Source organism: Neoarius graeffei, chromosome 2 (assembly GCF_027579695.1).
Source record: "Neoarius graeffei isolate fNeoGra1 chromosome 2, fNeoGra1.pri, whole genome shotgun sequence".
Lineage (NCBI taxonomy): Eukaryota > Metazoa > Chordata > Actinopteri > Siluriformes > Ariidae > Neoarius > Neoarius graeffei.
In genome coordinates, this window is record NC_083570.1 from 87,570,268 (window position 1) to 87,582,990 (window position 12,723).

The 12,723-nt window shown below is 42.8% G+C and overlaps 1 protein-coding gene across 1 annotated transcript in view; it reads left to right on the plus strand.

Moving 5' to 3' along the window:
- Positions 1-12,723, plus strand: part of LOC132881999 (dedicator of cytokinesis protein 2) — a 282,249-nt gene that overhangs the window by 81,890 nt on the left and 187,636 nt on the right. The window contains exon 24 of the mRNA XM_060915143.1: positions 6,196-6,302. Within this exon, the coding sequence (XP_060771126.1) occupies positions 6,196-6,302 (107 nt within the window). The remainder of the gene's footprint in view (positions 1-6,195; positions 6,303-12,723) is intronic.

Genomic DNA, 12,723 nt, shown 5'->3' on the forward strand with positions numbered 1-12,723 from the left:
TTAAAATGGATTTTTGGAGGGTTAGCACCATTTGATTTACACAACATGCCTAACACTTTAAAGGTGAAAATTGTTTTGTTTTTTGTTTGACACAAACAATAATTAAGATAAAAAAAAAAACAGAAATCTGGAGTGTGCATAAGTATTCCACCCCCCAAAGTCAATACTTTATCGAGCCACCTTTTGCTACAATGGGGTACGTCTCTATTAACTTAGCACATCTAGCCACTGGGATTTTTGCCCATTCCTCAAGGCAAGACTGCTCCAACTCCTTCACGTTAGATGGGTTGTGTTGGTGTACAGCAATCTTCAAGTTATGCCACAGATTCTCAATTGGATTGAGGTCTGGGCTTTGATTAGGCCATTCCAACACATTTAAATGTTTCCCTTTAAACCACGCCAGTGTAGCTTTAGCAACATGTTTCGGGTCATTGTCCTGCGAGATCGTGACCCTTCGTCCCAGTCTCAAATTTTGGCTGATTCAAGCAGGTTTTCCTCCAGAATTGCCCTATATTTAGTGCCATCCATCTTTCCTTCAGTCCTGACCAGCTTTCCTGTCCCTGCAGATGAAAAACATCCCCACAGCATGATGCTGCCACCACCATGCTTCACTGTAGGAATGGTGTTCTCAGGGTGTTGGGTTTGTGCCACACATGGCATTTCCCATGATGGCCAAAAAGTTCAATTTGAGTCTCCTCTGACCAGAAAATCATCATTCATGTGTTTGGGGAGTCTGCCACATGCTGTTGGGCAAACTCCAAATGTGTTTTCTTATTTTTTTCTTCACCGATGGCTTTTTTTCTGGCCACTCTTCCATAAAGCCCTACTCTCTGGAGTATACAGCTTAAAGTGGTCTTATGGACAGATACTCCCATCTCTGCTGTGGATCTTTGCAGCTCCTTCAGTGCTATCTTCGGTGTCTTAGTTGCATCTCTGATTAATGCCCTCCTTGCTTGGTTTGTGAGTTTTGGTGAGCAGTCTTCTCTTGTCAGGTTTGTAGTGGTGCCATATTCTTGCCATTGTGCTATAATGGATTTAATGGTGCGCCGTGGGATATTCAAAGTTTGGGATTTTTTTTTTTATGACCTAGCCCTAATCTATACTTCTTCACAACTTTGTCTCTGACCTGTTTGGAGGCTCCTTGGTTTTCATGTTGCTTGCTTAGTAGTGTTGCAGAGTCAGGGTCCTTCCAGAACAGGTTGATTTATACAGACATAATGTGACAGATCATGTGACACTTTGATTGCACACAGGTGGATCTTAATCAACTAATTATGTGACTTATGAAGTGAATCGGTTGGACCAGCTCTTATTTAGGGGTTTCATACAAAAGGGGGTGAATACCTATGCACACTCCAGCTTTCTGTTTTTTCATCTTAATTATTGTTTGTGTCACAGTAAAAAAAAACAAAAAAAAACAATATGCACCTTTAAAGTGGTAGGCATGTTGTGTTAATCAAATGGTGCTAACCCCCCAAAAAATCCATTTTAATTCCAGCTTGTAATGCGACAGAACAGGACAAACACCAAGGGGGATGAACACTTTTGCAAGACACTGTATGCTTTTTATGCATTACTATGATTGTTTATATTTTCATGAGACAGGTATGAGACAGTTCCATGCTTGTTGGTCCTGTGGTCCAACCTGGCTGTGATTACAGTATTTGGTGCATCAGATGCATCGCTGTGCTAAGCCCTGTGATGTTTGCAACAATTCTGAAGCATTTGAGCCTAAATGTTCTGTATTCAGTTGTTAACAGAGAGAAAGAAAGGATGAGGCAGTCTTTTAGTCTTCAGATCTTTTATTAATGTCATGGAGGAAATTCTTCAATGGGAAAGGAATTAAAGGTTAAATGCAGGGCTATTTCTTATCTGACACCACTGAAGCAGTTAAGGTTTAAGGGCTAATAGTGGGAGTCAAACAGTTTTGTGATTTAAAGTCACTACTATCAAGTTACAGCATACAGCATTTGTGAAAGGAGCTTCTTTTCTACCGAGAAACTTCAGACCACCAGCCAAAACGTCAAAAATTATGAACAAAACATGAACAAAATGGGAACATCAGTGTTAATACACCATGAGTAACTTTCGCAAAGCAAGTGACACATGCACTGATTATTTTTTTAATTGTAAATCAAGTAAGATAAATAATCAACAATCAATGACAATCAATAAATTGACATTAACCAGTTTTTATCCCATCAATGAGTAACCTTCAACCAAAAAAATGACCTTAATGAATGTGTTTGTTATCTGGCAAAATTCAGAACAGAGGCTGGATAGCAATTGTAATATTTACACCAGGAGAACAGAGATGAATAAGCTGCCAACAATTTCATAACATCCATCCATCCATCCATCCATCCATCCATCCATCATTTATTCCACTTATTCATCAGGTCTCAGGGAAAGCTGGCACCAATCTCAGCTGACTTCGGATGAGAGGTGGGGTACATCCTGGGCAAACTGCCAATCCATCTCAGGGCTAACACAGAGACGAACAACCATTCATACTCACATTCATACCTATGGGCAAGTTAGAGTAGCCAGCTGACCTAATCCTTACATTTTTCGACTGGTGAACCCAAAGGAAACCCACACAGGCACGTGGAGAACATGCAGATTCTGAACAGATTCTCCCCCAATCAACAGAGATTTGAACCCAGAACCTTCTTGCTGTGAGGCAATAGTGCTCCTCACATCACTGTGCCATCCAGATTTCATAACATGCTGTAATTTAAGTTTTGGACAGCTTATAATGACTTAATTTTAGTAGTGGATTGAATAAACATTAGGCAATTCAAAATTAACATTTAAGTAAAGTTAATGTTTTATCAAACATCAAGTGATACATATTAATTATTATTATTATTAATTATTACACTTATTATGTATCTTATGGAGGGGCGGCACGGTGGTGGTAGTGGTTAGTGCTGTCGCCTCACAGCAAGAAGGTCCAGGTTCAAGCCCCGTGGCCGGCGAGGGCCTTTCTGTGCGGAGTTTGCATGTTCTCCCCGTGTCCGCGTGGGTTTCCTCCGGGTGCTCCGGTTTCCCCCACAGTCCAAAGACATGCAGGTTAGGTTAACTGGTGACTCTAAATTGACCGTAGGTGTGAATGTGAGTGTGAATGGTTGTCTGTGTTTATGTGTCAGCCCTGTGATGACCTGGCGACTTGTCCAGGGTGTACCCCGCCTTTCGCCCGTAGTCAGCTGGGATAGGCTCCAGCTTGCCTGCGACCCTGTAGAACAGGATAAAGCGGCTAGAGATAATGAGATGAATGAGATGTATCTTTTGGAATGTTGCTTGTGGTTTATTACTGAAATTTATCATTTGTTAACATCAACTAACAAGTGTTGCCAGGCAAAACAAACCTCGCCTGGTAGCACTTATGATGAATCTGGAGGAAGATATCGCAAAAAAAAGAAACTGAAACATCCAAACCGAGGCTGACATACACACGCTGTCGCCATGACCAAAACTCTTATTTCCCGGAAATAGCCCAGCGCTAGAGCTCAGTGGAACTCATTTTCCCTCTGTAATAAGCATAAACATGTCTGAAAGTGATTTCTTTAGTCTAGTCCATTTATTTTGAATGGTGAACTGAATTGTATACACTTACTGGCCATTTTAATCAGAACACATATATGTGCATGTGCAGTGTGCGAGCGTTACACTCTTACATTCTTACAGCATGATGACGTAGTGGCTAGCACCTCTATATGAGGCAGTAGACATAACAAAAACGATTTTCACCTTTTTGGTGACTTTCACCAGATGACCCTCAGAATGTTGGAGGTTCTATTTAAGACCAATGCCCATCTATCCTGAAAGTTTCATGAAAATTGATCCAGCTGTTTTCCCATAATATCATTAACAAAAAAACAAAGAAACTCAACCGAAAACAATACCTCGCCCCTCTTACTCCGTAGCGGGTGAGGTAACGGGACCTTCAATGACAGCGTAGCTCACTCCAGCCCCGTCTAGTCCAGAAGGAACAATCTGAAGTGGGCCACCTTCTGCAATAAATATTGCAAGCTATATCCACTATGTACAAGCTATATACTATGGAAGTGATATACACCCTAGGAATACCGACCTATTTGCCAGAAAGAATCCAAAACAGCGAGGGATTGACCAAGAAGAAACGATTTTTGTTGAATTGCTGATGAAGGCTTAATTAGTCCATAACTTCATTAGTAATTGTAATTCAGCAAATCTGGGTAGAAGTTATATGCACCCTAGGTACACCTACCTGCATGCCAGAAAGAATCAAAATCAGTGAAGAATTGAGGGAGAAGAAGTGATTTGTGTGGAAACTGCTCGTTAGGGCTTTATTACTCCATATCTTCATTATTAATTGCAATTATGCAAATTTGGGTAGAAGCCATATGCACCCCTGGAAGACCTACCTTCCTGTCAAGAAGAATAAAAACTGGTGAAGCATTGAGAGAGAAGTGATTTTCGTGAAATGTGGCCGCCGCCGGATGGACAATGGATGATGGACAGATGACGGACAACACATGATGGCCTGTTGGCCGGATGAGCTAAAAACAACATGAAATAATAGTTAGCTGATAAAATTTAGTCCAGAAGTTTAATCCCAGGACTTTATTTCAGCATCTTTAACCCTGTCTTTAGCCCAAGAACCAAAGCCAGGAACAAGAACTCCCAGGAATATCTCAAGTCAAGGAATTTCTCATCTCATCTCATCTCATCTCATTATCTCTAGCCACTTTATCCTGTTCTACAGGGTCGCAGGCAAGCTGGAGCCTATCCCAGCTGACTATGGGCGAAAGGCGGGGTACACCCTGGACAAGTCACCAGGTCATCACAGGGCTGACACATAGACACAGACAACCATTCACACTCACACCTACGGTCAATTTAGAGTCACCAGTTAACCTAACCTGCATGTCTTTGGACTGTGGGGGAAACCGGAGCACCCGGAGGAAACCCACGCGGACACGGGGAGAACATGCAAACTCCGCACAGAAAGGCCCTCGCCAGCCACGGGGCTCCAACCCGGACCTTCTTGCTCTAAGGCGACAGCGCTAACCACTACACCACCGTGCCGCCCGCGTCAAGGAATTTAAGACTGGGAAAACTTAGTCCAAGAAGTTAAACCCAAGCCCTGAAATGGTTCAATCAGTTATTTTGCAGTTAAAAAATATATAAAAAATAGCCCACCCCAATAATAAGTACCGTATATGCACATGTGACACAAACTCTAATGATAATTGCCTAAGATGAGGACCAGAAAAGGTTACCTAGGTCCTGCATTTGCAAGTGTATGTGTGTGTGGTAGCAATTATCAAGAGAAAAGGAATTAAAAAAAAGCTGTTTGGCCTTTGACACTAGACATCACATGCATACAAATTATTAATCTCTCACCTGTTTGCTCTCAAAATCATACATATGCCCAAGTGCAAACCTGGAAATGTTCACTTTACCGCCCAACATGCACTCATGCATGCACACGCGCACACACACACTTGAGCTCCCTCAAAGCAATGATTTTTTAATCTATGCTATTGTCGCCTAATTAAAAGTACGTTGGCCCAGCGCTGTTTCACATGGGGCTATGAGGCTGTGTGCTAATGCGCTGACATTTGGTTAGCCCACTTAGCTTGTTTTTGGCAGCACACAATGTCATCATCTCACTGTGGAACTTACACAGGCTTTCCAGAACACCTTATTTATTAGTGTTTTTATTAAGAGCTAGTGCTCTTGGTTCAGTGAACATAATTTTGTAGGTATTATTAATCAGCGTTTTCAGCATAGCGACCCTTCATTGTATTTGTATGTGTTTAGTTGCTGTGTTATCACCATGCACAAACACAGACCAATTATATCCTTAGTCACACAATCAATAATGTGCAATCACGAATGTTCCTTTAAACCTCAGGAAACAGCGTGCAGGACTTGCTCTCTGACTGATGATCGATGCACAGTGCGTCGATACACGCCTGGAGAGCAGAGTTAAAATGTCTCCCAGTGTTTCTTTTCTTGCTTGTTGGATGTTTTGCCAAAAATCTCTGCTTTACCTCATTTTATGTACAGTATTACAATTAAGTTTTTAAATGCTGGTGGTATTGATCGATGTGATATCCAGTGCAAATCACTGAACAGAATAGAAATCTTAACGCTTTAAATGATGAGTGGTCACCATTACCATCCTCTGTTTATCCTCCACAGTAAATTGCTGTATGATTTCTACACCTGTATTCCCCCTGAGAAGTTGCAGAAGCAGAAGGTGGCCTCCATGACTGAAATTGTCAGCAGTCGCCTTTTCAGAAGGAAGGGTGAGTTGCCACACACATCCATCTCATCAACCGCCTCCTCCTCATTTTCTCTTCCACCTTTTCTTCTGTCATCACCTTGGATGACCCCATTACCCCTTAATTTTCTCCTTGATCCTTTCTTTCCATCTTTCCTCTTCTCATCTGCCCCCCGTTCAAGGACCTACTGTCTGCTCAATCTGACTATTTTCATGCCATCTTTCTTTCATCATATTTGCAATGTGTTATCGTTCTTCCTTTCCTCTTTGAGTTGAATCATTATGTGTGGGTAAACAGTGGCCCCTGGCCTGGTCCTGTCCAATAGCCTGTTAAATAGATGCTAATGGGTGATGAATGGTGTGCGCATAAGTTTTAATAAAGAGCGTGATGACTCTGGTTGTGAAACATCCGCCAGGGATTAATAATGGAGACATTGGGCACACAGCCACGAGTGTGTGCTTGAGTGTATTTACTTCACACTCTATGATTGACACCACTAGAGATCCCAGGGTGAGTGAGATCGGTACTCTGTTGCTCCTTGCTCAGCAGATGGATGTGGCAGGCCACACTTCTCTTTAATGAAGAGAAAGTCCTCATTAGAACTCTTTAATGAAGCTAAATAAAGACCCTGCACCCTATAGCACATGAAAGATAGCAGCCAGTGCATTTCATCCTGGAATCCAGTGTTCACAGGGTTACAGTTAAACATGGCTGGATGTGTTCATGTAATTGATGTTGATTTGAGCGCTTTCTGCTGCCAGTATGGTCACAGCCCGCAGGTATATCTTTGAGTTCATAACTTAAGTAAGGAGCTCTGCTATAAGCTTAAGATAAATGTATCGATCTGATTTTTGATGGCTTTGACTGTACGATGTCCATACGTGCAAACGACGAACATGTACCACCACAGGGAACCCAACCATAAGTGCAAGGCAACGTATCTGATAAACATGACCACCGAACCATGAATTTTTTATCTTTATTTACATAAGATGGGTTATCCAGCACTTATTTTTAATGAGCTTTTTTTTAAAAATAACTTTGGCTTATTTACTAACACATTTTACAGAAAATATTCACAACAGTTTCATATAAAAATAGTTACAACAGTTTTATTAGTCCACTAGTTTGTTGGACAACTGACAGTTTCTCTCATGTAAGGGCGATAGACGGATGTAAGTGCAGGAAGAGTTTTACTGAAAACAAGTTAGCAAACAGATCCAAAATGTAGACAAAGGCAGAGTTGAAAATCAGGCAGTGGTCGAGTGAGGTACAGACAGGATACTAGAAGTAATACGATACTCACAGTCCAAAAACACAAACAGGATCAAAACCAGAAAAGCGACACGAAATACAAGGCTTTCACAAAGTCTCTGTGTTACTGAGAGTCCTTATATGTATGTGCTGTGATTGTGCTCTAATCAGGAACAAGTGCATGGTAATTAGTCTTAATGGCATGTGCACGCTTTGCAATCTACAGCCGCGTGCTCCGAGCTCCAACATGTGTGGATGTGAGAGATGTAACTAGACAACTGTTTGACATCTCAAGTTTGATATTCAATGGGAACTATATAGTAATGATGTAATGTGAAAGCGCTGGTTCACTGCTGTCCACCAGGCACCCAGCAGAGTCACACCATAATAAATATCATGATGTTGTTTCTGGCACATGGCATACAGTGTCAAAGAAAATAATAAATATGTATTCATAACTGTGATACGCATCTCATTATTGGGATCACTGTCACAAGACAATGCAGCAATTTTATTGACGCAAAATGCACTACACTGCACAATTTGTTCATATGTTACAGTGGTGCTTGAAAGTTTGTAAGCCCTTTAGAATTTTCTATATTTCTGCATAAATATGACCTAAAACATTGTCAGATTTTTACACAAGTCTTAAAAGTAGATAAAGAGAACCCAATTAAATAAATGAGACAAAAATATTATACTTGGCCATTTATTTATTGAGGAAAATGATCCAATATTACATATCTGTGAGTGGCAAAAGTATGTGAACCTCTAGGATTAGGAGTTAATTTGAAGGTGAAATTAGAGTCAGGTGTTTTCAATCAATGGGATGACAATCAGGTGTGAGTGGGCACCCTGTTTTATTTAAAGAACAGGGATCTATCAAAATCTGATCTTCACAACTCATGTTTGTGGAAGTGTATCATGGCACAAACAAAGGAAATTTCTGAGGATCTCAGAAAAAGTGTTGTTGATGCTCATCAGGCTGGAAAAGGTTACAAAACCATCTCTAAAGAGTTTGGACTCCACCAATCCACAGTCAGACAGATTGTGTACAAATGGAGGAAATTCAAGACCATTGTTACCCTCCCCAGGAGTGGTCGACCAACAAAGATCACTCCAAGAGCAAGGTGTGTAATAGTCGGCAAGATCACAAAGGACCCCAAGATAACTTCTAAGCAACTGAAGGCATCTCTCACATTGGCTAATGTTAATGTTCATGAGTCCACCATCAGGAGACCACTGAACAACAATGGTGTGCATGGCAGAGTTGCAAGGAGAAAGTCACTGCTCTACAAAAAGAACATTGCTGCTCGTCTGCAGTTTGCTAAAGATCACGTGGACAAGTCAGAAGGCTATTGGAAAAATGTTTTGTGGATGGATGAGACCAAAATAGAACTTTTTGGTTTAAATGAGAAGCGTTATGTTTGGGGAAAGGAAAACACTGCATTCCAGCAGAAGAACCTTATCTCATCTGTGAAACATGGTGGCGGTAGTACCATGGTTTAGGGCCGTTTTGCTGCATCTGGGCCAGGACGGCTTGCCATCATTGATGGAACAATGAATTCTGAATTATACCAGTGAATTCTAAAGGGTAATGTCAGGACATCTGCCCATGAACTGACTCTCAAGAGAAGGCGGGTCATGCAGCAAGACAACGACCCTAAGCACACAAGTTGTTCTACAAAAGAATGGTTAAAGAAGAATAAAGTTAATCGAAATGTTATGAAAGGACCTGAAGCGAGCAGTTCATGTGAGGAAACCCACCAACATCCCAGAGTTGAAGCTGTTCTATACGGAGGAATGGGCTAAAATTTCTCCAAGCCGGTGTGCAGGACTGATCAACAGTTACTGGAAACGTTTAATTGCAGTTATTGCTGCATAAGGGGGTCACACCAGATACTGAAAGCAAAGGTTCACATACTTTTGCCACTCACAGATATGTAATATTGGATCATTTTCCTCAATAAATAAATGACCAAGTATAATATTTTTGTCTCATTTGTTTAACTGTGTTCTCTTTATCTACTTTTAAGACTTATGCGAAAATCTGATGATGTTTTAGGTCATATTTATGCAGAAATATGGAACATTCTAAAGGGTTCACAAACTTTCAAGCACCACTGTATAATCACCCCTTATCTAGTGGCTAAAATAGGAAATAAAATGACAGTTCACATTGTCATTATCTGCTGACACAAAAACAATAGCGAACAAAATTAAAATGATCCTAAAAAGAAGGTAGTTACATTTATTTATTTATTTATTTATTTTCACATTTCTTGCCAGCTACAGGATCTCATCTCATCTGATTATCTCTAGCCGCTTTATCCTGTTCTACAGGGTCGCAGGCAAGCTGGAGCCTATCCCAGCTGACTACGGGCGAAAGGCGGGGTACACCCTGGACAAGTCACCAGGTCATCACAGGGCTGACACATAGACACAGACAACCGTTCACACTCACATTCACACCTACGGTCAATTTAGAGTTACCAGTTAACCTAACCTGCATGTCTTTGGACTGTGGGGGAAAGCGGAGCACCCGGAGGAAACCCACGCGGACACAGGGAGAACATGCAAACTCTGCACAGAAAGGCCCTCACTGGCCACGGGGCTCGAACCCAGACCTTCTTGCTGTGAGGCGACAGTGTTAACCACTACACCACCGTGCCACCCCGTTACAGGATCTCATCAAAGATTTTCAGTTTGTATTTATAAATGTTTAGCTGTGAAGATTATGATTTATGATGGTTATTCAGCTGGCTAACAAGGCACTGAGTGCCTTTTAAAGTCATGTTTATACAGAGTTGTCAGAACATAGACATGGGATAGCAGGCAAATATTAGCTTAAAGCAAGTATGCAGAAGCATGGTCTCACTTTTTGTTGATAAACTCTTGAGACCTCAAGAATGGCATAGGAATAGTTTTAAGCGTTAACAATAAATCTAATATAGTAATTTTTATGATTAAATTGATTCATATAGGTAGCGGTCTGAGTGAATGACCTTGATGTCTGTGACATCACAGCAGGAAGTCTATCGGTCTCATCGCCATTTCTGCTATACTAAAACACAGAGCTGGCTGCAGCTACGATCCTCCATTTTGAGCTAATTTATCGCCATGCCACATAGATGTGTTGCTGGTGGGTGCAGCAACACGACAGAAGGTGGATTTACGTTGCATTCATGACCCAAGAATATTCAAACTGCAAAGATTTGGACGCGTTTTGCAAGAAGTTCATGGGCACATTGGGCACCTATGAAGTGGTCTCTCCTCTGCTCTGCACATTTTATTGAAGACTTGTACGAGACCTCTGATCTGTTGGAGCATTGGCTATAAGCCCGTATTGAAAGAGGGTGCAGTACCAACAATTAAATAAAACTACAGGAGAAGGAAAGTAAGTTCAGTTGCACCAGTTCTCCTGGAGTGTGAGCCGAGGGTTGTTGCTAAAACCCAGGATGGAACAGGACGTGACGTATTATCGCTTGGGCAGTGACCTCCCTGCAGTTGTTGCTGAAACTGGTGACGTCCCGACCCGTCCTGGGTTTCAGTAATTGCCTGAGCCAAGCAGTAATGGCGGAGTACTCAGTATAGAAAAAATGGAGAATGAGTAAAGCAGCCGTCCGATTTCTCTGCTGGATATGCTTGCCTCAGCAGCAATATCTTGCCCTTACACAGAAGAAGTGAATGAACGGAGAACTGAACGAACAACTGAAAGTCAGATTGTTTCAAAACAATCAGCCACAAGCTCGGCTTTCAAGAAGCGAGAACACAGACGGGTAAGCTCCGACTCTCATTTGGATACAAAACAACAAAAACAACAGCACTCGTTGTTTACCTGCATTTAGATTCATACATGTAATTTGTATTGTGTGTTTAACACAATACAATAGGAATACAATACTTCCTACTGTTTACGTTACCAATATAAGATTATTTAATTTGCTTCAGAATGTGATTGTCTCAGTTCATCTGAATATTTAATTAGCCTTTTATGTTTTACATTAAAAGTTCTAGGAGGTGGCAGTTCTAGGAGGGGTGTTTTATCACCCCTCCTAGAACTGCCACCTTATTGTGGTGGAGGGGTTTGTGTGCTTGAAAGCTCCTAGGATCAATGTTGTCAGGGGCATTACGCCCCTGTTAGGGTTTCCCAAGGCAGACAGGTCCTAGGTGACAGGCCAGACCAAGAGCAGTTCACCAAAACCCCTTATGGATAACAATCAATCAAGGACCGTGATGTTGCCCGGTATGGCGCAGCCGGGGCCCCACTCTGGAGCCAGGCCTGGGGTTGGGGCTCGTATGCAAGCGCTTGGTGGCTGGGCCTTTGCCCACGGGGCCCAGACGGGCTCAGCCCGAAGCGGTGACGTGGGCCCGACCTCCTGTGGGTTCACCACCCACAGAGGTACCCCTAGGGGGCTGGTGCAGTGTGGATTGGGCGGCAGTCGAAGGCAGGGGCCTCGACGACCTGATCCCTGAACACAGCAGCTAGCTGTTGGGACATGGACTGTCACTTCACTGGGGGGGAAAGAGCCTGAGCTTGTGCGGGAGGTTGAGAGGTACCGGCTAGAGATAGTCGGGCTCACCTCCACGCACAGCTTGGGCTCTGGAACCCAGCTCCTCAAGAGGGGCTGGACTCTCCACTTCTCTGGAGTCGCCCATGGTGAGTGGCAGCGGGCTGGTGTGGGCTTGCTTATAGCTCCCCAGCTCAGCTGTCATGTGTTGGAGTTTACCCCAGTGAATGAGAGGGTCGCCTCTCTGCACCTTCAGATCGGGGAGAGGGCTCTTGCTGTTGTTTCTGCCTATGGGCTGAATAGCAGTATAGAGTATCCGGCCTTCTTGGAGTCCCTGGGAGAGGTACTGAGAGGTGCTCAGACTGGGGACTCCATTGTTCTACTGGGGGACTTCAATGGTCATGTGGGTGACGACAGTGACACCTGGAGGGGCGTAATTAGGAGGAACGGTCTCCCCGATCTGAACCCGAGTGGTATTTTGTTCTTGGACTTCTGTGCTAGTCACGGTTTGTCCATAATGAACACCATGTTCGAGCATAGGGGTGTCCATAAGTGCACGTGGCACCAGGACACCTTAGGTCAGAGGTCGATGATCGACTTTGTTGTCGTTTCATCAGCTCTCTGGCCCTATGTCTTGGACACTCGGGTGAAGAGAGGGGCTGAGCTGTCAACTGATCACC